The 26,111-nt window shown below is 47.5% G+C and overlaps 1 protein-coding gene across 1 annotated transcript; it reads left to right on the forward strand.

Moving 5' to 3' along the window:
• Positions 1-275: 275 nt before the first annotated feature.
• LOC121563435 (sodium-dependent serotonin transporter-like) lies at positions 276-15,781 on the forward strand. Its single transcript, XM_041875351.1, has 13 exons — positions 276-815; positions 2,714-2,848; positions 7,019-7,241; positions 9,209-9,347; positions 9,639-9,773; positions 9,943-10,046; positions 10,219-10,346; positions 11,280-11,392; positions 12,026-12,157; positions 13,885-13,984; positions 14,234-14,334; positions 14,424-14,591; positions 15,259-15,781. Exons 1-13 carry the CDS (start codon positions 446-448, stop codon positions 15,328-15,330), a joined length of 1,920 nt encoding a protein of 639 aa, XP_041731285.1. The 5' UTR covers positions 276-445; the 3' UTR covers positions 15,331-15,781.
• Positions 15,782-26,111: the final 10,330 nt, after the last annotated feature.

The following is a 26,111-nucleotide window of genomic DNA, read 5'->3' on the forward strand; positions in this document are numbered from 1 at the left end:
AAAGAGCACAAACCATTCGAGGGAAAAGACACAAGTAATTCCAAAAGCATTTACATTTCTTAACATGTCTTGTTGTTAACACAATGGTAAATAACACAAGTGATGTTGTGTTTGTGTTGCAGTCTGGTACAGGTTGTGTCCCCACTGGCGTTTGTCATAGAAGGCAGTGGAGCCAGTCCAAGTGTCCCACCTGGCCCAGACACACCTGCTCTCTCTCTCTCTCTCTATATATATATCTCTCTCTCTATCTCTCTCTATCTCTCTCTCTCTCTATCTCTCTCTCTCTATCTCGCTCTCTATCTCTCTCTCTCGCTATCTCTATCTCTATCTCTATCTCTCTCACTCTGATACCCCTCATCCCCTGATGGGCACCTCATCACACCGTGCCACAAGTCCACCGTCGCCGCTAACAACCACACCACGCCCCTAACCACCGGCCATCACCATGGAGATGAAGCAGTCAATGATGATAGGAGGAGAGAAAGAGAAAGGGGAGGAGTCATCTCAGGAGAACGGCAGACTCATGCTGGCTGACGGAGGGTTGGCAGAGAAGGGGGACCCCAAAGTGAACTCTGGTGGGGGGTCAGGAGTGGTGTCCAACGGGTACCCCACGTCCACAGCGCAGAGCCCCAAGGAGGTAGCGGGGGGTGTACCCGCAGGGGCCCTCAGGACTCTAGTGGTCCAGCAGACCAGTCTGGACCGGCCCCGGGAGACCTGGAGCAAGAAGATGGACTTTCTGTTGTCTGTGATTGGCTACGCCGTGGATCTGGGAAACGTGTGGCGCTTCCCCTACATCTGCTACCAAAATGGCGGAGGTGAGACCAGGGCCCTGTTCATTTGAGCACGCTGTTGCAAAAAGCTAAAATAAGCATTTCTTATTGGACAAGTCTAGGTACTCCCTCCTTGTTTCAGGCTGTTTTCTTCCGTTTGGTGCCTAATGAACACGACCCAGGTTGAGGGAGAAAATAACACTGGAAAGGAGAGAATCTGTAGCTGGGGAAAGGGAGGTTAAGGAAAATGACAGATACAACTAAACCATTTACAGTATACTGGTAAAAAGAAGCATTAATGCATTGAATATAGTTTGAATATAGTTGTCCACCCAACATCTTTTCACACAATCATATAGCTAGATAAAGAACCATAAAACCAGATGGATAAATCGGACACAGAGTCTGGAAAACACAGACCATTCAAACCAACCAAAACCTTGATCAAATGAACATTTACACCTCGGATAGAAATAGCACTGGGTAAATACATACACGTTAAACCTTATGTCTTCTGTAATGAAAACAACAATAAATGAATGTTCCTCTAATGTTCCCAGATGTTTACAAGGGAACTCTGTTGTCCTCCCTGCCTTTCTACAACTCTCCTCCTCACATCAAATACGGGCCTCCGATTCCATTTTATTGAATTTATTGAATATTTGCAATATCCTGTTTCTCTGCTTAGCGGGAGTGAGGGAAGAGAAAGAGAGAGAGAGAGAGAGAGAGATGGAGACAGGGAGACACTTGATAGAAGCAACACTATTAATTGTCTGCTTTTATGAGAGGGGCTTCAATCTCTTTTTTCTCTCTCTCTCTCTCTCTCTCTCTCTCTCTCTCTCTCTCTCTCTCTCTCTCTCTCTCTCTCTCTCTCTCTCTCTCTGTCTCTCTCTGTCTCTCTGTCTCCTAGTCCCAGCTACTCAATCAACAGTTATCTTTGCTTTCATGTCAACCACACAAATATAAATTCCTAATCAAATACAGAGAGAGACAGGGGCTTGTCTGGACTGGAGCCTATCTCCCTGGTACTCTCCAGGGTTCGGCATTTCTTTCTCTCTGACATTTCCAATTCCTCCCCTCACTCCCCTTGCTCTTTAGGGTCAGGTACAGGTCAATGTTTAATGTTCCAGATGTTGTCAGTTGTTGTTAGATGAGGTGTGTAGAAATCTGGCAAAGAGTCCAGCTATGAAACATGGGGAGTTTATATTTTTACATTTACATTTACATTTTAGTCATTTAGCAGACGCTCTTTTCCAGAGCGACTTACAGTTAGTGAATTTTTTTTATACTGGCCCCCCGTGGGAATCGAACCCACAACCCTGGCGTTGCAAACGCCATGCTCTATCAACTGAGCTACATCCCTGCCGGCCATTCCCTCCCCTACCCTGGACGACGCTGGGCCAATTGTGCGCCGGCCATGAGTCTCCCGGTCGCGGCCGGCTGCGACAGAGCCTGGATTCGAACCAGGATCTCTAGTGGCACAGTTAGCACTGCGATGCAGTGCCTTAGACCACTGCGCCACTCAGGCGCAGTGGTCTTTTGACTCATGAATGAAATAATTTTTACTCGCTATACCCCAACCCTCTATTTTTTTTCTCTCGCTCTCTCCCCCTCCCTCTCTATCTCCCCCTTTATCTCTCCCCTCTGTCTATCTCCCCACCCCTCTCTCTCCCCCTCTCCCCTCTGTCTATCTTCCCACCCCTCTCTCTCCCCCACTCCCCTCTATCTCCCCACCCCTCTCTCTCCCCCTCTCCCCTCTGTATATCTCCCCCACCCCCTCTCTCTCCCCCCACTCCCCTCTATCTCCCCACCCCTCTCTCTCCCCCCCACTCCCCTCTGTCTATCTCCCCACCCCTCTCTCTCCCCCACCTCTCCCTCTGTCTATCTCCCCCCCCCTCCCCTCTCTCTCCCCCCTCCCTTCTGTCTCCTCTCTGTTGTCCCAGGGGCCTTCCTGCTGCCCTACATGTTGATGGCGGTATTCGGCGGCGTGCCTCTGTTCTACATGGAGCTGGCACTGGGGCAGTTCCACCGCAGCGGCTGCATCTCCATCTGGAAACACATCTGCCCCATTTTCAAGGGTAAGAAGAGAGGAGGGGAGAAGAGAAGAGAGGGGGGGGGATTTTACTAATTTTGTTAACACAATGAAGCTTGTCAAAACTATTTTTATAAGTGTTATGGAGAGGAGAGGAGTCAGGAGAGGAGAGGAGTTGTCACACTCTGGTTCTAGGACTGTGTGTTAGAGCCAGGGTGTATCTCATTTGGTGGTGTTGGGGTTGGGTGAGTTTCATTTTGTTTGTGTTTAGTGGTGATTGGTCAATGACTCCCAATCGGAGGTAACGAGTGTCAGCTGTCGGCTCGTTATCTCTGATTGGGAGCCATATATATACTGTTGTGTTTCACGGTTTGTTTGTGGGTTTTTGTTCTATGTTCAGTCGATGTACTGAGGACGTTACGGATCGTGTTTTGTTTTTGTCGTTATTTCAACATTAAAGTCATGTTCACTCCCAACGCTGCGCTTTGGTCGTATTTCATAGGCGATCGTGACAGAAAAACCCACCACAACGAGACCAAGCAGCAGTTGGAATACGAGTGGTGGAGCGTGAAGAGCGAGGGTTGGGAGAGGACTATGGAGGCCTGGTCCACCGAGAGGAGAGACCCCAGAAAATTTTTAGGGGGGCTCACGACGTCGGGGCAGAAGGTGTACGGCCTGGAGGAGGCAAGAGGTTGGCAGAGATGGCCGCCAGTTTAAGGGGGCCACTGGTTGCGAAGGGGATGGAAAGTGTGGAGGCACGGCGAGAGGTACTGGGGGTGTTTCCAGTCCGGTCCGGCCTGTTCCTGATCCCCGTGTAGGGGCCCAGGGTGTGTGTGCCCCAGTGCGGTTCTGTCTGTCCCTGCTCAACGCACCGAGCCTACGGGGTGCGTCGCCAGCCGGGATCCGCCAGAGCCGTCCAGCCGGGATCCGCCAGAGCCTTCCAGCCAGGATCCGCCAGAGCCGTCCAGCCGGGATCCGCCAGAGCCGTCCAGCCGGGATCCGCCAGAGCCGTCCAGCCGGGATCCGCCAGAGCCGTCCAGCCGGGATCCGCCAGAGCCTTCCAGCCGGGATCCGCCAGAGCCGTCCAGCCGGGATCCGCCAGAGCCGTCCAGCCGGGATCCGCCAGAGCCGTCCAGCCGGGATCCGTCAGAGCCTTCCAGCCGGGATCCGCCAGAGCCGTCCCAGCCGGGATCCGCCAGAGCCGTCCAGCGGGGATCCGCCAGAGCCGTCCAGCGGGATCCGCCAGAGCCGTCCAGCCGGGATCCGCCAGAGCCTTCCAGCCGGGATCCGCCAGAGCCGTCCAGCCGGGATCCGCCAGAGCCGTCCAGCCGGGATCCGCCAGAGCCGTCCAGCCGGGATCCGTCAGAGCCGTCCAGCCGGGATCCGCCAGAGCCTTCCAGCGGGATCCGCCAGAGCCGTCCAGCCGGGATCCGCCAGAGCCGTCCAGCGGGATCCGCCAGAGCCGTCCAGCGGGATCCGCCAGAGCCGTCCAGCCGGGATCCGCCAGAGCCGTCCAGCCGGGATCCGCCAGAGCCGTCAGCCGGGATCCGCCAGAGCCGTCCAGCCAGGATCCACGCACCAAGCCAGGGGCGCGTGTCGTCAGTCCGGTTCCGGCCAGCGGGGCTAGACAGGCCCAGGGGTACTTTGGGGGTTGGAGAGGAAATGGGGAGGGGAAGCCCGAGCCGGAGCCTCGCCGAGGAGGAATGCCCACCCAGCCCTCCCCTGTTTGCTTGTAGTTAGGCGCGGTCGCAGTCCGCGCTTTGGGGGTACTGTCACACTCTGGTTCTAGGACTGTGTGTTAGAGCCAGGGTGTATCTCATTTGGTGGTGTTGGGGTTGGGTGAGTTTCATTTTGTTTGTGTTTAGTGGTGATTGGTCAATGACTCCCAATCGGAGGTAACGAGTGTCAGCTGTCGGCTCGTTATCTCTGATTGGGAGCCATATATATACTGTTGTGTTTCACGGTTTGTTTGTGGGTTTTTGTTCTATGTTCAGTCGATGTACTGAGGACGTTACGGATCGTGTTTTGTTTTGTCGTTATTTCAACATTAAAGTCATGTTCACTCCCAACGCTGCGCTTTGGTCGTATTTCATAGGCGATCGTGACAGGAGTCAGGAGAGGAGAGGAGTCAGGAGAGGAGTCAGGAGAGGAGAGGAGTCAGGAGAGGAGAGGAGAGGAGTCGGGAGAGGATTGGAGTCGGGAGAGGAGAGGAGTCGGGAGAGGAGTAGGGGTCGGGAGAGGAGAGGGGTCGGGAGAGGAGAGGAGTCAGGAGAGGAGTCGGGAGAGGAGAGGGGTCGGGAGAGGAGAGGGGTCGGGAGAGGAGAGGAGAGGAGTCGGGAGAGGAGAGGAGTCGGGAGAGGAGAGGAGTCGGGAGAGGAGAGGAGAGGAGTCGGGAGAGGAGAGGAGTCGGGAGAGGAGAGGAGAGTAGTCTTGAGAGGAGAGGAGAGGAGTCAGGAGAGGAGAGGAGTCAGGAGAGGAGAGGAGTCAGGAGAGGTAAAATAAAGAGGTCTGAGCACGCCCCCATTCTCATCGACGGGGCTGTAGTGGAGCAGGTTGAGAGCTTCAAGTTCCTTGGTGTCCACATCACCAACAAACTAACATGGTCCAAGCACACCAAGACAGTCGTGAAGAGGGCACGACAAAACCTATTCCCCCTAAGGAGACTGAAAAGATTTGGCATGGGTCCTCAGATCCTCAAAAGGTTCTACAGCTGCACCATCGAGAGCATCCTGACTGGTTGCATCACTGCCTGGTATGGCAACTGCTCGGCCCCCGACCACAAGGCACTACGGAGGGTAGTACGTACGGCCCAGTACATCACTGGGGCCAAGCTTCCTGCCATCCAGGACCTCTATACCAGGCGGTGTCAGAGGAAGACCCTAAAAATTGTCAAAGACTCCAGCCACCCTAGTCATAGACTGTTCTCTCTGCTACTGCACGGCAAGCGGTACCGGAGCGCCAAGTCTAGGTCCAAGAGGCTTCTAAACAGCTTCTATCCCCAAGCCATAAGACTCCTGAACATCTAATCAAATGGCTACCCAGACTATTTGCATTGCCCCCTTTGCTGCTACGCTCTGTTTATTATCTATGTATAGTCACTTTAATAACTCTACCTACATGTACATATTACCTCAATTACCTCAACTAACCGGTGCCCCCGCACATTGACTCGGTAAACGGTACCCCCTGTATATAGCCTCGCTATTGTTATTGTTACTGTTGCTCTTTAATTATTTATTACTTTTATTTCGTATTATTTTATATTGTATTTTTTTGTGTGATTTTTGTTGTTGCTGTATTCTTTCTTAAAACTGCATTGTTGGTTAAGGGCTTGTAAGTAAGCATTTCACTGTAAGGTCTACACCTGTTGTATTCGGCGCATGTGACAAATAAAAATGTATTTGATTTGAGTCAGGAGAGGAGAGGAGTCAGGAGAGAAGAGGAGAAGAGTGGAGTGGCATATCCAGAGAGACAGTGACCAGCTAGCTGCCTGTTACAGCAGATAGATAAGTGAATGTCTGAGAGACAGATAACATGAACTCCCCAACCCCTTCGGCACATTCCTCATGAAAGCCTCTGCATCCCCTTGATGTTATGATGTCCAGCTCTCTGTTATGGAAATTGTCACATTTCCCACGGAAATGCCAGCATGCTTAGAAACATGATGTTATGTAAATCCCAGTTGTTTCCAAATGTCAACTCCTACTTGAGTTGAACTTGAGTTAGCTTGAAAATAGATAGATAGGTATAGATCTCTGAGTGATGGAGGGAGCGACTGAGCACCGACCGAACTGACCAACGCCACAATACAGAACACACCTTCATCTCAAACTCTCTTCTCATCTGGTCGGAGTCTGGTCTAGCGGTAGTGCAACCAGTTCAATACCCGGTTCCACCACTTGCCTCGTTTGTCACTCTACCCCACTCTCTGCCTCCTCTCTCATTCATACCTGGGTTAATCCTAACGTAAAAACAAACTCTCTTCTCTCCATCACAAACTCTCTTCTCTCCATCACAAACTCTCTTCTCTCCATCACAAACTCTCATTCTCTCTTTCCACCAGGTATTAGCTTCACCATCTATATAGGATTATAGGACATGATAAAGGGGTTATACAGGCTCATGACAAGTCTGACAATGCATTATAATAACTGCATTGTAATGCATTGTACCTATAGAGTCTTTAAGTCAAGTGTTATTATTATTTCTGCTAAAGGTATCGGCTTCGCCATCTGCATCATAGCGCTGTACATAGCGTTCTACTACAACACCATCATGGCGTGGGCCCTGTATTACCTCCTGGCGTCATTCCGGCCCACCCTGCCCTGGACCACGTGCTCCAACCCCTGGAACACGGTCAACTGCCTCCGCTACCTGTCCACCGACAGCAACGTCACCTGGACCAACACCTCCACCTCGCCCGCCGAGGAGTTCTATACGTAAGTCAAGACATGGAAGTGCAAGGTAGGATGGAGGGAAGAGCAAAGGGATACCAGGGACAGTAGAGGAGGGAGGGGTAGACGGCATGATAGGTTCCATAGAGAAGAGACGGAGTAGAGACAGAGAGGACAGTGACTGGATGGGTGGATGAAAGGCAGATATGGAAGATGGATAGGTGGAGGGAGATAGGGAGAAGACGTGGCAGATAGAATGGAGGTAAGAAATAAGAGGGATTGATTGAGGAGGCAGTAGGTACTAAATTGAGGAGAGATGTTCCCTATAGGGTATACAGCCGGTTGATGGCTACACTTTAAAACAATTCTAGTTGTTTCAACTAATTAGTAATTAGTAACTGGTTCCACAGGCTTTTTTAGTTTAGTCAACTTTTTGGTTAAAGTGTTACCTGAACTTAAAATGTTTAGTTGGCCCAAACCTAGCTCCAACTTGAGAACTTAGGCCAAAATTCTGTCAACATAAAATGATGTTTGCTCAATTTGTTCATTCAACTATTATTTGTGCATCAACAGTAACTAAAAAAGGCTGTGCAACTGGTTACACATACACACACACAAACAGTGCTTTTAACATGCAATGTTTTCAACTTACATATTTGACACAGCTTGACATACATGTTTACATTGTGCATGTTCATTTATACAGTAATTATTAATAAACATGAACTCACAACCTTTTGGTTCACGGGATTCCGATCTTCCTGCTAGGGAGAGGGAGAGGGGGAGGGAGAGGAGGATGGAGAGGGAGAGGTAGGGAATTACTAGCATTGAAAAAACTCCCTCAGACCACGGGAAGCTGACTGCTCTCATCATTGACTTCAAATTACATTTTATTTGTCACGTGCCGAATTCAACAGACGTAGACCTTACCGTGAAATGCTTACTTACAAGCCCTTAACTAGCAATGCAATTCAAGAAATAGAGTTAAGAAAATATTTACTAAATAAACTAAAGTAAAAAAATAAAAATAAAAAATGAACACAAGAAAATTACATAACAATAACAAGGCTATATACAGGGGGTACCGGTACCGAGTCAATGTGCGGGGGTACAGGTTAGTTGAGGTCATTTGTAAAGTGACTATGCATAGATAATAAACAGCGAGTAGCAGCAGTGTAAAAACAAAGGGGGGGTCTGTTAAGTAATTGTAGTAATTGTATTTCTATGGAATTTCTGGTTCACCCCTATCTATCCCACTAAGAGAGATTTGGTGCTCTGTCAAGGTTTACTCTATTCTAATGCAGGTAAAACTCCTCTGGCTTATGTCTGGCACCAGAATTTCCATGTTTTTTTATAAATCTTGTCATTCGACCAAAAACAGAGTTATTTTCATCCGGTATGTTTTCTTAACTGGTAAACTGGCATCTAGCTATAGATCTCTGTCGCTCGATCATTTTTCACCGTGCCAAGTTACCTTATATCCTTATTCAGTTGTGTCAGCATCACGTATCTACAATATGTTTATTCAATTTTTTTGTATCTATCTCTTGCCTACTTTCTTCCTTTTATGACCCTGGAAATAAAATAAAAAGTTGCACACTGCGTTCATTGAGCGGCCTTCGCCGTGAGGCTGATACCTAAGCTAAATAAACACAAGCGATACTGGCAAGAGCAACTGTTTATTTTCTTTCAAAATACCATCAAATTATTCCCACATATCTGCTACAAGCAACCTGCCAACCTCAGATGTACGAATGCTTTTCCTATTCTCTCTTGATCATAAATGGCTCCTTTCTCTGTTATTCTGTCTCATCCCCCTCTTCTCAACCTTCTTTTCCCGCTCATCTCTCTCTTCTCGCTGATTCCTTTCTTCCCGGAAAATCCCTCTCCTCTCCCTGATTGTTCCCCCATCTCCTCATCTCTCATCCACCTCTCTCCTCACTCCTCTCTCTTTGCCCTCCTCTCCTCTCCTCATCCATTTCGGTCATCCCTCTCTCCTCTGTTCCGTATAGGCGTCAGGTATTGCAGGTGCACATGTCTCCAGGTCTGCACCAGCTTGGCAGTGTGAGTTGGCAGCTGGCTCTCTGTCTCCTGTTCATCTTCACCATTGTCTACTTCAGCATCTGGAAGGGAGTCAAGACCTCTGGCAAGGTGAGCACAGCTGGGGGACGGAGAGGGGGAAGAAGGGATGGAGAAACAGTAGATTAACAGTAGGTAAATACTGTGAACTCTATTTCTCACTGATGTCTTCTATTCATACTTGCCCTTCTCTCTCTCTCTGTCACTCTCTCTTCCTTCCTCTCTCTCTCTCTCCTCCACCCCTCTATCTCTCTCTCTCTCACACCCACCCACTCTCTCCCCCACCCCTCTCTCTCCCCTACTCCTCTATCTCTCTCTCACACCCCTCTATCTCTCTCTCTCTCCCCCACCCCTCTCTCTCAGGTGGTGTGGGTGACAGCCACCTTCCCCTACCTTGTCCTGCTGGTGCTGCTCGTTCGTGGGGCTACTCTGCCCGGGGCCTGGAGGGGTGTGGTCTTCTACCTCAAACCTGATTGGGGGAAACTACTCAGCACCACAGTGAGTTGGCCCACTATTGGTTTAGGTTTCCAGACAATCTTGTGTCATCATACAACACACTGACACCGAATCTTACTGCCCGATGTCTTCCTTATCTGTAGTTTGTCTACTTCCCGCTTTCTCATCCACCCCTCTCTCGCTCTCTCTCTCTCTCCCCCTCTCCCTCCAGGTATGGATTGATGCAGCAGCTCAGATCTTCTTCTCTCTGGGGCCAGGTTTCGGGGTGCTCCTGGCCTTTGCCAGCTACAACCCCTTTCACAACAACTGCTACAAGTGAGACTCCATTTCTCTTCATACAGTAGAATCAGTTCATGAATCTGCCGTATGGAATGTATTTCTCCACGTTGCCATCTTGTTGTTAATCCACTCTTTTTTCTCCTATCACCCTCTTCACCCCCCTCTTTCTCTACCTCTCCCACTCCCTCTCTCTCTCCCCCTCTCTCAGGGATGCGTTGGTGACCAGCTCGGTGAATTGCCTGACCAGTTTCCTCTCTGGGTTTGTCATCTTTACCGTGCTCGGCTACATGGCTGAGATGCGCAAAATAGGCGTGGAGACCGTAGCCAAGGATGCTGGTAAATCAATCAATCAAATCCCAAATTGAAAATCGACTTTTCATATGCAGCAGTTGTTGTATGATTCTTTTTTTAACATCAGGGCCTGTATTCATAAAGAGTCTCAGAGTTGGAGTGCTGATCTAGGATCAGGTGTCCTCCCTCTTCCCTTATAATCTTATTCAATATGATCTTAAAGGCCCAGTGCAATCAAAAACATGATTTTCCTGTGTTTTATATATATTTTCACGCTATGAGGTTGGAATATTTCTGTGAAAATGATGATAATGCCATTTTAGTGTAAGAACTGTTTGAAAAGACCACCTGAAATTTCAGCCTGTTTTGGTGGGATGGAGTTTTGGCCTGCCTGGTGACATCACCAGGCGGTACATTTGTGTTGACCAATAAGAAAGAGTTTCAAACCTCTCTGCCAATAACAGCTAGTCTTTTTTGACCATTTAACTGAAAACAATCACAGTAAGGTACTTAATTGTTACCCAGAAATGATTTGAAATTGAGATAAAAACGGCTGCAATGGACCTTTAACGGAAAACTGATCCTAGATCAGCACTCCTACTCTGATACGCTTTAGGAATACAGGCCCAGATAGTTCAGAGGTTATCTGAGTTCAGACAGTAATTGAAATCTGGCAAGTGAGTACAGACCAGACCGTGGAGAATCCTAACATAAGAAAGAGAGTTCCAAGAGAGCGCATAACAAATTCTCTGCTATGGTTCTAGTTACGCTCGCATACATCAAGACAGGACTAAGTGCTCACTATTCCTTTTTGATAAAGACCCAATACCACATATAAAAGCCTCAGGGACCCGTATGAAAATAATTACAATGCCTTAAGTGGTTTCAAACATAAAAGAGGACAGGTAGGATGCCACATTTCGACCATGCGTATGTGTACCCTTTCCTAACGTGTTGATTGTCTGTCTCTTCTGCCAGGTCCCAGTCTGCTGTTCATCATCTATGCTGAAGCCATCGCCAACATGCCCGCTGCCACCTTCTTTGCCATCATCTTCTTCCTCATGATCATCATGCTGGGGTTGGACAGCACGGTCAGTGGCACATATAAACACACACGTGCACACACAGATGAATACAAATATACATCCGCGTGCACAAACACACACACACACACACACACACACACACACACACACACAAAACACAAACAAGCACACACAGTATTCACACAGAATTATTAGACTGGTTTTCAAATCGATTGTCTGTTTTTTTATCAGTTCTCTGTTCTTACATAATTGTACTTCTATTATGTGTACTAATTTATTTAACCCAGGCTCAGGTTGTGTTGAGTGTGTATTCAGCCAATCAGGCTCATAGCGTGGGGGGTGGGGGGTACTGTCAACAGAATTGATTATTATGCTGAAGAAACAGTTTGTGTCTGTTGGTCTTTCTGTCTGGGTTTGCTGTTTATTGCCATTTTCTATAGCTGCGCTGTGATTTTTCTTCTCTCTCTCACTCATCACTCTCCATCTGTCTCTCCTTTTCTCTCTCTCCCTCTCTCTCCCTCTCTCTCTCTCTCTCTCTCTCTCTCTCTCTCTCTCTCTCTCTCTCTCTCTCTCTCTCTCTCTCTCTCTCTCTCTCTCTCTCTCTCTCTCTCTCCTCTGAGCTTCTCCTCTCAATTCAATTTCAGTTTAATGTTTCTTCCTTCTTGTCTCCCTGTGTAGTTTGCCGGTCTGGAGGGGGTGATCACAGCCATGCTGGATGAGTTCCCCCAGTTGTTGTCTAGGAGGAGGGAGTGGTTTGTCCTGGGCCTGGTGTGTGTCTGCTACCTGGGAGCCCTCTCCACCCTCACCTACGTGAGTCTCCTCTCCACCCAGCCTCAGTCCCACTCCCACCCAGCCTCAGTCCCACTCCCACCCAGCCTCAGTCCCACTCCCACCCAGCCTCAGTCCCACTCCCACCCAGCCTCAGTCCCACTCCCACCCAGCCTCAGTCCCACTCCCACCCAGCCTCAGTCCCACTCCTACCCAGCCTCAGTCCCACTCCCACCCAGCCTCAGTCCCACTACCACCCAGCCTAAGTCCCACTCTACCCAGCCTCAGTCCCACTCTACCCAGCCTCAGTCCCACTCCCACCCAGCCTCAGTCCCACTACTACCCAGCCTCAGTCCCACTCTACCCAGCCTCAGTCCCACTCTACCCAGCCTCAGTCCCACTCCCACCCAGCCTCAGTCCCACTCCCACCCAGCCTCAGTCCCACTCCCACCCAGCCTCAGTCCCACTACCACCCAGCCTCAGTCCCACTCCCACCCAGCCTCAGTCCCACTCTACCCAGCCTCAGTCCCACTCCCACCCAGCCTCAGTCCCACTCCCACCCAGCCTCAGTCCCACTACCACCCAGCCTCAGTCCCACTCTACCCAGCCTCAGTCCCACTCCCACCCAGCCTCGGTCCCACTCCCACCCAGCCTCGGTCCCACTCCCACCCAGCCTCAGTCCCACTCCCACCCAGTCTCGGTCCCACTCCCACCCAGCCTCGGTCCCACTCCCACCCAGCCTCGGTCCCACTCCCACCCAGCCTCAGTCCCACTCCCACCCAGCCTCGGTCCCACTCCCACCCAGCCTCGGTCCCACTCCCACCCAGCCTCAGTCCCACTCTACCCAGCCTCAGTCCCACTCTACCCAGCCTCAGTCCCACTCCCACCCAGCATCAGTCCCACTCCCACCCAGCCTCAGTCCCACTCCCACCCAGCCTCAGTCCCACTCTACCCAGCCTCAGTCCCACTCTACCCAGCCTCAGTCCCACTCCCACCCAGCCTCAGTCCCACTCTACCCAGCCTCAGTCCCACTCCCACCCAGCCTCAGTCCCACTACCACCCAGCCTCAGTCCCACTCTACCCAGCCTCAGTCCCACTCTACCAAGCCTCAGTCCCACTCCCACCCAGCCTCAGTCCCACTCCCACCCAGCCTCAGTCCCACTACCACCCAGCCTCAGTCCCACTCTACCCAGCCTCAGTCCCACTCCCACCCAGCCTCGGTCCCACTCCCACCCAGCCTCGGTCCCACTCCCACCCAGCCTCAGTCCCACTCCCACCCAGCCTCGGTCCCACTCCCACCCAGCCTCGGTCCCACTCCCACCCAGCCTCGGTCCCACTCCCACCCAGCCTCGGTCCCACTCCCACCCAGCCTCGGTCCCACTCCCACCCAGCCTCGGTCCCACTCCCACCCAGCCTCGGTCCCACTCCCACCCAGCCTCGGTCCCACTCCCACCCAGCCTCGGTCCCACTCCCACCCAGCCTCGGTCCCACTCCCACCCAGCCTCAGTCCCACTCCACCCAGCCTCCGTCCACTTGGCTCATTACCCAGGGTGTTGTCCTTTCATCCAATCCGTTTTTTTGCTGGTTATTTAGCAATGTCCATAATCTCCTAAATGTCATGAAGCGATGCTGGTGGGAAATAAGTGGAAAATAAGCTAAAGTGGAACATCAGCAGTATTTACTGTATAAATGTCTCTATAGCTATAGTCTCTATAGGCTCTATAGCTTGTTTCCCAACACCCATGCGTTTCTCTGGAACTGTGTTTTAGGGAGGTGCGTTTGTGGTGAAACTGTTTGAGGAGTACGCCACGGGACCTGCTGTCATCACTGTGGTCTTCCTAGAAGTCATCGCCGTTTCCTGGTTCTATGGTAAACAGCTGACAATTATATTGGCCCACATAGTCACATAGTCTGATATTTTTGGAGTCATCTTTTTTTGTTGTTGATTTAATGGATGTGTGTATATGATTGGTTTGTAACCTGACTGCACTAGAAATGTCTCATTTGGGACAATAAAGACAATGGATTGATAAGTCGATTGATTGATTTCTATTCCATATTGAGACACTAAAGTGTGTGTGCATGTGTTTAATTGTGTGTCTTTGTGTCCATTTTCAGGCACGAGTCGTTTCTGCGCTGATGTCCATATGATGCTGGGCTTCTCCCCTGGACTGTTCTGGAGGGTGTGCTGGGTAGCCATCTGCCCCATCTTCCTACTGGTGAGACCCCCCGCGCACACACACACACACACACCAGCTGTATATACCTGTTCGAAACACCACCTCCTCTATGTCTCATCTCTCCTCAGTTCATCATTATCAGTTTCCTAGCGTTCCCCCCGGAGGTGAAGTTGTTTGACTACATCTACCCACCCTGGACCACTGTTCTGGGCTACTGCATCGGAGTGTCCTCCTTCATCTGTGTACCAGCCTATATGGTGTACCACCTGCTCACCACCAAAGGGACCTTTAAACAGGTAAGAGCCACCAGAGGGCTTGGGGTGGGCCTCTCCCCCTCCAGTCCCCCTTCCGTCCCCCTGCCATCACCAGGCTAATAACAGAGGGCACAATCAAAGGGAGAGATGCAGAGAGTAGGAATACAAGCCACGACGGCTTCCAGACCTTACGGTTTAGACACACACACACACACACACACACACACACACAAACATAGACAAGCGACAGACACCGCGGCACCTGCACACTGTCACGTTGCCAAGCCAGAAAACAGCTCCTTGTTTGAGAAGACAGACAGACAGACATGGTACACACAGCACCTTCCTCCCTCCTCTCCCTGCATTTGATAAACCTGTCATCCAGTAAGCCCAGTGTTTGCCCTAGTGCCACACCACACAATGGGACTGAAAGACAGTGTCAGCAGAGGGGTGTGTGTGTGTTACGTGTGTGTTCTGGTCATACATCTGTGTTAGTGTGTGTTACGTGTGTGCGGGTTGTATGCCTAACCTACTGCTGCGGCCAGTGAGCGTAGACAGATGTAACAGAGCGAGGTCAGAAGGACATCAAGTCTGTGTGACAGCACTCAATAAGAACGATCTGTTGGGTTACGCCACAGTTATACCAGGCACTACTTCTTGCGCTCAAACTACCCCTCTCTTTTCTGTCCCTCCCTTCCTTATCCCTTAGCGTCTCCTGAAGGGCATCACCCCTGTACCCAGTGGGCCTCACAGTGACATTATCATCACCCACACCGTCTGATCAAGTGGTCTGACCAGGCCAGGTGGACTACACCACCCTCTGCTGGATATAGAGCACAACTGCAGGACCAGGGAGGGTTCGTCCCCTCCCCCACTTCTCCTCCAGAACTCCCACAGCAGACTTCAGCACAAAGGCACCCCATCCATCCTACTGACCCCAGGGCTGAGGTGGGGCGCTGGGCCACACTGTCTGCAGCATCCCACCTCCTCCGTCATCTCCCTCCTGGCTCATTCTGTTAGCTAACCGTTAACGGCTAATGTCATCACTGTTTTCATACTGGCCCACGCTGGTCAGAGCATTTCAGCCACCAGACAGAGGGTTTTAGATGCCACAGCACAATGACATGTGTACTGTTATTGACACATAATGCATCCTTTAAAGTCTATACCTGTCCATTACAATTGGGATCCATCCATACAATATGAGGCATAAACATACACACTTCCTTGTCTACTCTGTCAGGTCTACTAAACAATTTTTATATCACAAACAAATCTCACTGCTCCATTTGATATTCTATCCTTGTTTCATGAGTTCTGCATTCAGATATTTAGCTGGACATTGATTGCAAAATTCAGGTATCTTTTTACATTTCTAAATGAAGCCAAATATTACATGGATATTTCTACAGGTATTTCCAGATGTGAGCTGTTGTCATGTTTTAGGATGACTTGGTGGGAGCTTGTCAGTGTTTCTGAATGGGAACGGGATGGCTGAAACTATAAAGGGCCTTGTTGAGTGTCGGAGCGTCTCCACACTGTGAAGCGCTGTATGTTGGTGTAGCATGATGCACTACAGTACTGATTATGCTCTGTAAGCATATCCAGGCTGTTGGGGAACATAGAGACAAGTTCAGAAGAGAACACAAGGCTTTGTCCAGTTGTATGTGGGGGGATTCTTTAGCTGCAGTATGGAAGGCTCTGGTGTGTGTGCATGTTGTGTGTAAGAGTGTTTGTGCCTGGGTGATTTTGTGTGTGTGCGTGTGTGTGTGTGTGTGTGTGTGTGTGTGTGTGTGTGTGTGTGTGTGTGTGTGTGTGTGTGTGTGTGTGTGTGTGTGTGTGTGTGTGTGTGTGTGTGTGTGTGTGTGTGTGTGTGTGTGTGTGTGTGTGTGTGTGTGTGTGTGTGTGTGTGTGTGTGTGTGTGTGTGTGTGTGTGTGTGTGTGTGTGTGTGTGTGTGTGTGTCAGACAAAAATGGAAGGAACGTGGGGAGAACCTACCCTGTGCAAATCAGAAGGAGAACCTACCCTGTGCAAATCAGAAGGAGAACCTACCCTGTGCAGATCAGAAAGAGAACCTACCCTGTGCAGGTCAGAAGGAGAACCTACCCTGTGCAAATCAGAAGGAGAACCTACCCTGTGCAGATCAGAAGGAGAACCTACCCTGTGCAGATCAGAAGGAGAACCTACCCTGTGCAAATCAGAAGGAGAACCTACCCTGTGCAGATCAGAAGGAGTCGTTGGTTATATTATTGCAATATAAGATGTGTATTTATTTTAAATAATTATTATTGCTGTCAAATCTATGTATGCTTTCATGTATTTGTTTATCTAATTTACTATAAACTGACATGCCGATTTAGTTTGATTTAGTTTCTTAATATGTAAAACACAATTTCCGTGTCAACTGCCTATAGTGGGAACCAAATATCGATCACAACTATTTTCATCTCCATCGCTCAGTCCTCAAGGATGCGTCTAAAAATAGGTATCTGTCTTTACTTTCTACCTAATAATCTGTTGTGTGTTGGAATGAGAGTAAAAGTATGACGTACGTGTTTATTAAGAGAGTCTTGGTATCGGTGTATATCTCTTTATTCTGTGAATACCTGTCTACTCTATTTGAACGGATTATGTTTGTGTGTGCCTCAGACCTGGGTTCAAATACTATAGGGAATCTTTCAAATACTTTAGTGTTTTCTTTGGCCTGCCTCGTGCCAGATGGGCGGGGTTTGCAGGTTTGCGACTGTTCTATTGGTTCATTTGAACCAGGCAATCAAATCTGAAGTATTTGAAATGATTTGAAATGGTATTTTACCTCAGGATTGGTGTGCGTGTGTGTGAGCGTGCATAAATAATATGCCATTTAGCAGACGCTTTTATCCAAAGCGACTTACAGTCACGCGTGCATAAATTTTTACGTATGTGTGGTCCCGGGGATCGAACCCACTACCCTGGCGTTACAAGCGCCATGCTCTACCAATTGAGCTACAGAGGACACCTTGCATGTGTGTGTGCGAGCGTGCATACATAAGTGTGTGTGCGTGTGCATACGTGTGTGTGTACATTATGAGCAGAAGTAGCAGTGTCAGACTTTGTCAACTCTGTCAGTGTGTGCATGCCAATGTGTGTAACCTGTGCTTCAACTTGTCTTGTTCTTCTCCAAAATATCCAATGAAGATGATGTTAAAATCACTCCCTCGTACCTCTCGAGCCTATATAATGTATGATCTATGTACGTCTGTAAAATATTGTATTGAGAAATAAACCTGTATAGAAGAAAGATATAAATATATATGAATTAATAGATAAATAAAGTAAAGATGTAAATGAGTAGCTATGCCTCTTGCATTTTTTTCCCCCAATGCTTTTGTAACACAGTTTTTTATGTTTTGTAACATTGTATGTTTTGTAGCATTGTAATATTTGAATTGGGTTCATTTCTGAGATTGTTTTAGGAATGAAGTAGTTTAGTGCTGAGGGCACAGTTAGACAATCTATTTTCCACTAAACACATCCCACCGCTAGGGGCAGTAGCTAGGGCCAGGTACTTGAAGCACCAGCTAGGCTTGATAAGTGATTGCTCATAGGTGTGGGTGATTGGCGGGTAATTAGTTATCGAGAGGTGGGTCAAAGATTTTCTGTTATATTGACAAGATAGTCGAGGGACCGCTCTAACAATGGAAATTCACGTCCTCAAAGATGGAAGGCAGGCGGGAGGAGGCGAGATCAAGTGGGACCATTCTAGCCAATGAGAGGGCAGATATGCGTGCGAACAACACTCCGATATAACATTTTATCCCCCAAAGTTGCCAAAATGCCATGTGCGTCCACTTAAATCAGTGCATTCGTTACAACTTAACCATTATGAAACTTCTATTTGATCAAATAAGCCTCACATAGCAAATTAGCAATACCATTTTCTGTTGACCAAATTCGACACTCATTGCCCTCCATACACAAATTCCTCACTTCATGGTTTCAAACTTTCAGACTGCAGAGAGAGGGGGAGTGGAACTACCTCCCTGCTTCTGCTCCTTGTTCTACAGTGCCTTCGGAAAGTATTCAGACCCCTTGACTTTTTCCTCATAAATCTACACAACATACCCCATAATGACAAAGCAAAAACAGTTTCCATAAGTATTCAGACCCTTTACTCAGGACTTTGTTGAAGCACCTTTGGCAGCAATTACAGCATCAAGTCTTCTTGGGTATGACGCTACAAGCTTGGCACACATGGGGAGTTTCTCCCATTCTTCTCTGCTGATCCTCTCAAGCTCTGTCAGGTTGGATGGGGAGCGTTGCTGAATAGCTATTTTCAGGTCTCTCCAGAGATGTTCGATCGGTTTCAAGTCCGGGCTCTGGCTGGACCACTCAAGGACGTTCAGAGACTTGTCCCAAAGCCACTCCTGCATTGTCTTGGCTGTGTGCTTAGGGTCATTGTCCAGTTGGAAGGTGAACCGTCGCCCCAGTCTGAGGTCCTGAGCGCTCTGGAGCAGGTTTTCATCAAGGATCTTTCTGTACTTTGCTCTGTTCATCTTTCCCTGACTAGTCTCCCAGTCCCTGCCGCTGAAAAACATGGTGCCAGGTTTCCTCCAGACGTGACGCTTGGCATTCAGGCCAAAGAGTTCAATCTTAGTTTCATCAGACCAGAGAATCTTGTTTCTCATGGTCTGAGAGTCTTTAGGTGCCTTTAGGCAAACTCCAAGCGGGCTGTCATGTGCCTTTTATTGAGGAGTGGCTTCCGTCTGGCCACTCTACCATAAAGGCCTGATTGGTGGAGTGCTGCAGAGATGGTTGTCCTTCTGGAAGGTTCTCCCATCTCGACAGAGGAACTCTAGAGCTCTGTCAGAGTGACCATCGGTTTCTTGGTCACCTCCCTGACCAAGGCCCTTCTCCCCCAATTGCTCAGTTTGGCCGGGCGGCCAGCTCTACGAAGAGTCTTGGTGGTTCCAAACTTCTTCCATTTAAGAATAATGGAGGGCACTGTGTTCTTGGGGACCTTCAATGCTGCAGAAATTTTTTGGTACCCTTCCCCAGATCTGTGCCTCGACACAATCCTGTCTCGGAGCGCTACGGACAATTCCTTCGACCTCATGGCTTGGTTTTTGCTCTGACATGCACTGTCAACTGTGGGACCTTATATAGACAGGTGTGTGCCTTTCCAAATCATGTCCAATCAACTGAATTTACCACAGGTGGACTCCAATCAAGTTGTAGAAACATCTCAAGAATGATCAATGGAACAGGATGCACCTGAGCTCAATTTTGAGTCTCATAGCAAAGGGTCTGAATACTTATGTAAATATGGTATTTCTATGTTTTATTTGTAATACATTTGCAAAAATGTATATAAACCTGTTTTCGCTTTGTCATTATGGGGCAATGTGTGTAGATAGATTTTTTAAAATCCATTTTACGATAAGGCTGTAACGTAACAAAATGTGGAAAAAGTCAAGGGGTCTGAATACTTTCCGAAGACAAAATATAAACACAGCATGTAAAGTGTTGGTCCCATGTTTCATGAGCTGAAATACAAGATCCCAGAAATGTTCCATACGCACAAAAAGCTTATTTTGCTCATATTTTGAGCACACATTTTTGACATCCCTGTGAGTGAGTGTTTCTCCTTTGCCAAGATAATCCATCCACCTGACAGGTGTGCCATATCAAAAAGCTGATTAAACAGTATATTCATTACACAGGTGCACCTTATGCTGTGGACAATAAAAGGCCACTTTGAAATGTGCAGTTTTGTCACACAACACAATGCCACAGATGTCTCAAGTTTTGAGTGAGCGTGCAATTGGCATGCTGTCTCCAGGAATGTCCACCAGAGCTGTTGCCAGAGAATTGAATGTTCATTTCTCTACCATAAGCCGTCTCCAATGTCGTCCAATCGGCCTCACAACAGCAGACCATGTGTTTCCACGTCAGCCCAGGACCTCCACATCCGGCTCCTTCACCTGCGGGATCAGTGGAGGGGGTGCTGAGGCATATTTCTGTCTGTAATAAAGCCCTTTTGTGGGGAAAAATTCATTCTGATTGGCTGGGCCTGGGTGGGGAGTCATGTGAAATCCATATATTAGGGCCAAATGAATTTATTTAAATTGACTCAGTAAGATATTTGAAATTGTTGCATGTTGCGTTTGTATTTTTGTTCAGTATAGTATATTTTCTAATGCTGCGTTCGTAACCAAGTGGAAAGGTGGTAATTACCAGTTGTGAAGTCGTAAATGCCAGTTGGATACATTCACGTGCTTTGAACTCGTTGAGAAATGGTCATTGGCTAATAAACTAAAAGAAAAGTATAGGGCTGTAACCGTTAGACCAAATTGTTGCAAACAGTTGCGTTTTGCAAAGAGAACAAGAGTTTCTATTGGACAAATTCAGGTAGGTCCCTCCTCGTTTCGTTCCGTTTGCTTTCATTTTGCAACAGAATCAGTAATGACTACACCCCCAGCTATCATGCGTGTAAACAAATTATACTGTTAAAAAATCATATTAATAGATTGCTTTTTATAAATAATGTTTTGTGGTTGCATTTAACTGCCAAAAATGCTGTTATCAAAGTAATTTCCTTAGTAGGTGTGACGTCAGAGGTCAGCATGTGGGAGAAGTCGAAGCTCAGGGATGATAGAGTTTCCCACTAGTAATTACCAGTTGAAGCGGCGTTCAAATGGATTTTTCCCAGTCAAATGTGGTAAATACCACCTTCCCACTTGGTTATGAACGCAGCATTACACATCTCCCCCAAAACAGATTAAGCATCTAAAGCAATTACGCAACATTTTAGTTCTGGCTTTCTGAGATTAATTCTCAGTTAAAAACAAACAAGCCACACACTGTCCTGTTGCTCACCCCTTGGTCATTTCCTCTACCCCTCTTTTTGCAGCCTTTTGTTCACGGTTGTCTCCCCTCTATTCCAGGGCTCACACTTCATGATTATAAGAGTGTTTGTATACGCCGCTTTGTCTTTTAAAGATAATGCTTGATTATTCTCAGACCCTGTACTGTTGTCCTGAATGAGAGCAGTTCAAGACCACAGTGTAGAGAACAAGAGAAAAGCTACAGAATACAATTTAAAGGTGCAATACTTACTGTCTATTCAACAAATTATATATCCATTGATTGATGAAGAATAATGACGAATCAAGGATTGTGGCTTTACGCAGCATCGGCAGCGAAGTTCAATCATCTATTGCAGTGTACAGGCCAAACAACATATACAACGGCATGTCTGTCCGTCACAAAGCATGATGTTCAAAGTGGAACCACTGAGGTGACATCATCTATTGTGGTGCCACCTGACCTGGGGCTGGCCTTGTGTGATGGCTGCAGCCTACAGGCCAGGGCGGGGTCTCTGTCATCAAGGATGAATCCTGCAGCCGCTAGCTTCAGTAAACGCTCCATGATGTTCACACACTTAGACAACAACACACAGATACACACATGGTTGAGTTTCAAGCCACATGAGCCCATACTTAGTGAGTAAGCCCATGATCTGAGGTGCAAGTCTCACACAAAGAGAGATGCATGTAGGTTACTTTGTGTGTGAGTTCAGAGGTCAGTCTTGGGTCTTATTAATCAGGGCACACCGTAGCAAAACACTTTGCAACGGAACACTAAAACAAGGGTTTCTTATTGGACAAGGTCAGGTAGTCCCTTCCTGTTTCAATAGGTTTTTGGATCATTTGGGTGCCTAATGAATATGACCCTGGTGGTTAGTTTGGCTTTAGTTTACGATTGTGTCTCCTGATCCCTGTACCACAGAGGTACATGCTCTTAGGGACACTCACAGTCATGTCCTGTCTACTCCCCATTGCTATACACTTTTTTTCAGTTGATACAGACCAACCTGTTTGCTAAATGAGATGAAGGACAGGACACAGCAGCGTGTGCAAACAAACCTGTACACACGTACGTACACTTACAGACACGTACACACACAGAGAGAGAGAAACTCTGTGAATTTTATTGTAGCAATTTCCTCTGGGCTCCAATCCCCTGAGTGATGGAAACTTCCTGTTTCTATGTCTGGCGTTATCAAACTGGATTTACATTAAACACCATACCACCTCCCTACCCCTCTACCTACCTGCCATCTCTGCATCTGTCCCTCTATCTATACCCTCCTCTCATATCCTAATTTCTCCGTTTTTCTTAAGTTGGACCTTTTCAATGTGATGTTTTCTACATCATATCACTGTCTTCTTTTAAAACCTCTTACTTTGGCCCATGAACAAGGCTGCCAGACTCTCTCCTGCCGCTTTTACATATGTTAATTTGACAGCCCCCTCTTGGCAGTACTTGACACGATAGCCCTCGTTCTCACTAAAAGACTAGATTGATAGGCTTGTTTGACATGAGTTCTCCTCACTCCCTTTCCAATGAGTTATCTTTTTTTCATTTTGTTCTATTTGATTGCTTTGTGAATCCTGGTATCTTTCTCTCCCTCCCTCCCTCGTCTGGTTCCTGATGCCTCTCCACTGGTGCTGCTATACCCGGCCCTGGCCCTTCTAGATCCTCCCTGATGTGTCGGAGCTGTGAAGGCAGGAAATTAAACTTTTTTCCCCACCGCCGTTCCCTTTATCAGGCCACGGCTTGGTTCTCAGACCCACCGCTTACCTAATGAACTCATTTTAGCACAGTGAGAATACCATCTTATCTCCACACACGTCCCCCTCTCCTCTCCTCTTCTGCTGCTGCCTCCTCAATCCTCCATCCACAGTTAATATTATTGTTTCCAGAATGCCAAGAACTTCACCCTATCTGCTTTTTCATTAAAGGTGTGAGGGAGAGGGGGATAGAGAGAGAGTGAGAGCAGGAGAGATCACAGGAGTGATAGATGCCGTACGTGACATTTGGTTTTATGACTTGAGGCAGTCTATGGCTCTAAAACAGTAGCTTGATTAAAGCCAATAATTTCTCATTAATTTGGAGAGATTTGCATTCATATCTACAGTTAACTACCTTTTCATTCGTTAATTATAGCCGGACCTGTAAACAGGTTATTACGCCTACACATATAACCTGGGGGTTGTAAGCACATCCATTAAATTATAACAGAAAAGCAAACAGCACATTGCAAGCATCTCATGATCAAAATGTTCAGTCCAAAAATATTCTCAAAGTGCAATGTCAAAACATACTGTACATTCTTACAGTATGTATATTTTTTTATTGCAAGTTTCATGTAACATTGGCAATCTGCAATAAACTCTGATCAAAACTCTTTCTTTTGATTGGGAGAACATCACAAGGGAGCTTGTTCAAATACTGGCACTGTGGTAAAGTCACTGTTTCTGCCAATACAATGCTGCTCGTTTGCCAGAGGTCTCAGCTCTGAAGTTTCTCAAGCAAAGAAAAGAAGAGGGAGAGAGAGAGTAAGTTGATCATCTACATGTACAGTATGTGTCCAGAATGCTATAGGCTATTTTACCTTTACTAACATGGTCACTCTCTTTAGTACCACCAGAACAGTCGTGAAGAAGGTACGGCAATGCCTCTTCTCCCTCAGGAGGCTGAAACGATTTGGCATGGCCCCTCAGATCCTCAGGAACTTTCACAGCTGCTCCATTGAGAGCATCCTGACTGGTTGTATCACCATCTGGTATGGCAACTGCACCGCCCGCGACCGGAACGGACTGACCAGCACATCACTGGGGGCGAGCTCCCAGCCATCCAGGACGTACATGCCAGGCAGTGACTGAGAAAGGCCACCTGAGACATGGACTGTTCTCCATGCTCCCGTCCGGTAGGTGGTACCGGTGCATCAAGGCTCAGACAAACAGACTCCTAAACAGCTTCTATCCACTGGCCATAAGACTGTTAAATGACTAACAACTGCTCCTCTCACACAGACTATCCATACTGACTCTATGCCCATCCAAAGGTCTCTACCCACTCATACACAACCTACGTTGCTGCTAAAATTATAATTGATTAGATGTGTTACTCCATTAAACTGCTCTCCATTGAGTACATTTTACAGACACTCTTATACAGAGCGACTTGGGTTAAGTGCCTTGCTAAAGGGCATAAGAACAGATTTTACACCTAGTCAGCTCGGGGATTCGAACCAGCAACCTTTCAATCACTGTCCCAATGCACTTAACCACTAGGCTACCTGCTGATTATTTATTGCCATTAGTATTTACAGTGCCTTCAGAAAGTATTCATACTCCTTGACCTATTCCACATTTTGTTATGTTATAGCCTAAATTCAAAATGGATAAAAAATTATAATAATTCACCCTACACACAGTACCCCATAATGACAAAGTGAAAACATGTTTTTAGAAATTGTTGCACATTTATTGAAAATGAAATACAGAAATATCTCATTTACATACTGTAAATATTCACACCCCTGAGTCAATACTTTGTAGAAGCACCTTTGGCAGTGATTACAGCTGTGAGTCTTCCTGGGTAAGTCTCTAAGACAGGGGTGTCAAACGTACGGCCCGCGGGCCGGATCAGGCCCGCAAACGGGTTTAATCCGGCCCGCGAGATGATTTTGAAAGATTTTTTTTTTTTTTTTAATCTTTTTATTTTATTTAATTCAATAAAATAAACTGCTGTTCCAATTGCGTCCACTGGATGGCGCAATATCAATTGTGTTAAGCAAGCAAACTGTTTATACCGGGGCAGAGCAAGTAGGTCAAGCACGTGCAGCCAATGAGCTACTTTGTTTTGCCCGCGATATTTATTACGGCTTCTACTTTTAACATTATGTGCTTTGGCACCCTCATTGCCCCAATATGTCTCTGTCAAAAAAGAGAAAAGTGGACACAGAGTGCAGAGTGTTCCAAGAAAAATGGTCATCCTATTTAATCACGGAATTGAATGGGAAAGCTGTATGTTTGTCTCACTCCCTGGGTCAGAAAGCTCATAATTAGCTGGGTCATCGCAAGCACCAGCACCAGTGTAGATACTACCATGACCTGGTAGTATATGAGGAGCTGTAGGTCACGGGGGCATTTTCCAAAGTCGTAGGAGAAAGCAGTTTAGGGACAGGGACTGCACGTCAAACTAATTGCCAAATGTATCCAAAGAGATGAATTAATGAATTATCTGAATTAATGAATACAATGAGGAGCAGGTTACAACATTCTGGAACACGTGATGTTATAATCAGATTATTCTATTACATCATGTTGGGTCCATATCTTGTGTATGTTTGACAGTGAACAGTAAACCCAATTCACTTTTACAAAGCACAGCTAGCCAACTAATAGTTTGACTTGTAATTTGTACTGCCTACTTTTGAAAGACGATTTCTTTAATCAAAATGGCACAGCTCTCCCAGAAGGGTGGGCTGTGCAACATGAAGATGTTATTGTTGGCTGTTATTTTCTGTCTCCTTTCGCCTGTTGCTGCAAATGTGTTGGTGTCTTCAGAGCACAAGACTTTGATGCCAGTGAAGGACCACCCTATTCTGAACAACCCTGATGCTACAAAAGAACAAGTTGATAGTTTACGGGTGAAAGACTATTCTTCTCCAGGTAATGTGGGCCAGTTGACAAAAGGATATTCCTCAAAAATGTCAAAGACCCCCGGACT

The sequence above is a fragment of the Coregonus clupeaformis genome, chromosome 5 (genome assembly GCF_020615455.1).
Source record: "Coregonus clupeaformis isolate EN_2021a chromosome 5, ASM2061545v1, whole genome shotgun sequence".
Lineage (NCBI taxonomy): Eukaryota > Metazoa > Chordata > Actinopteri > Salmoniformes > Salmonidae > Coregonus > Coregonus clupeaformis.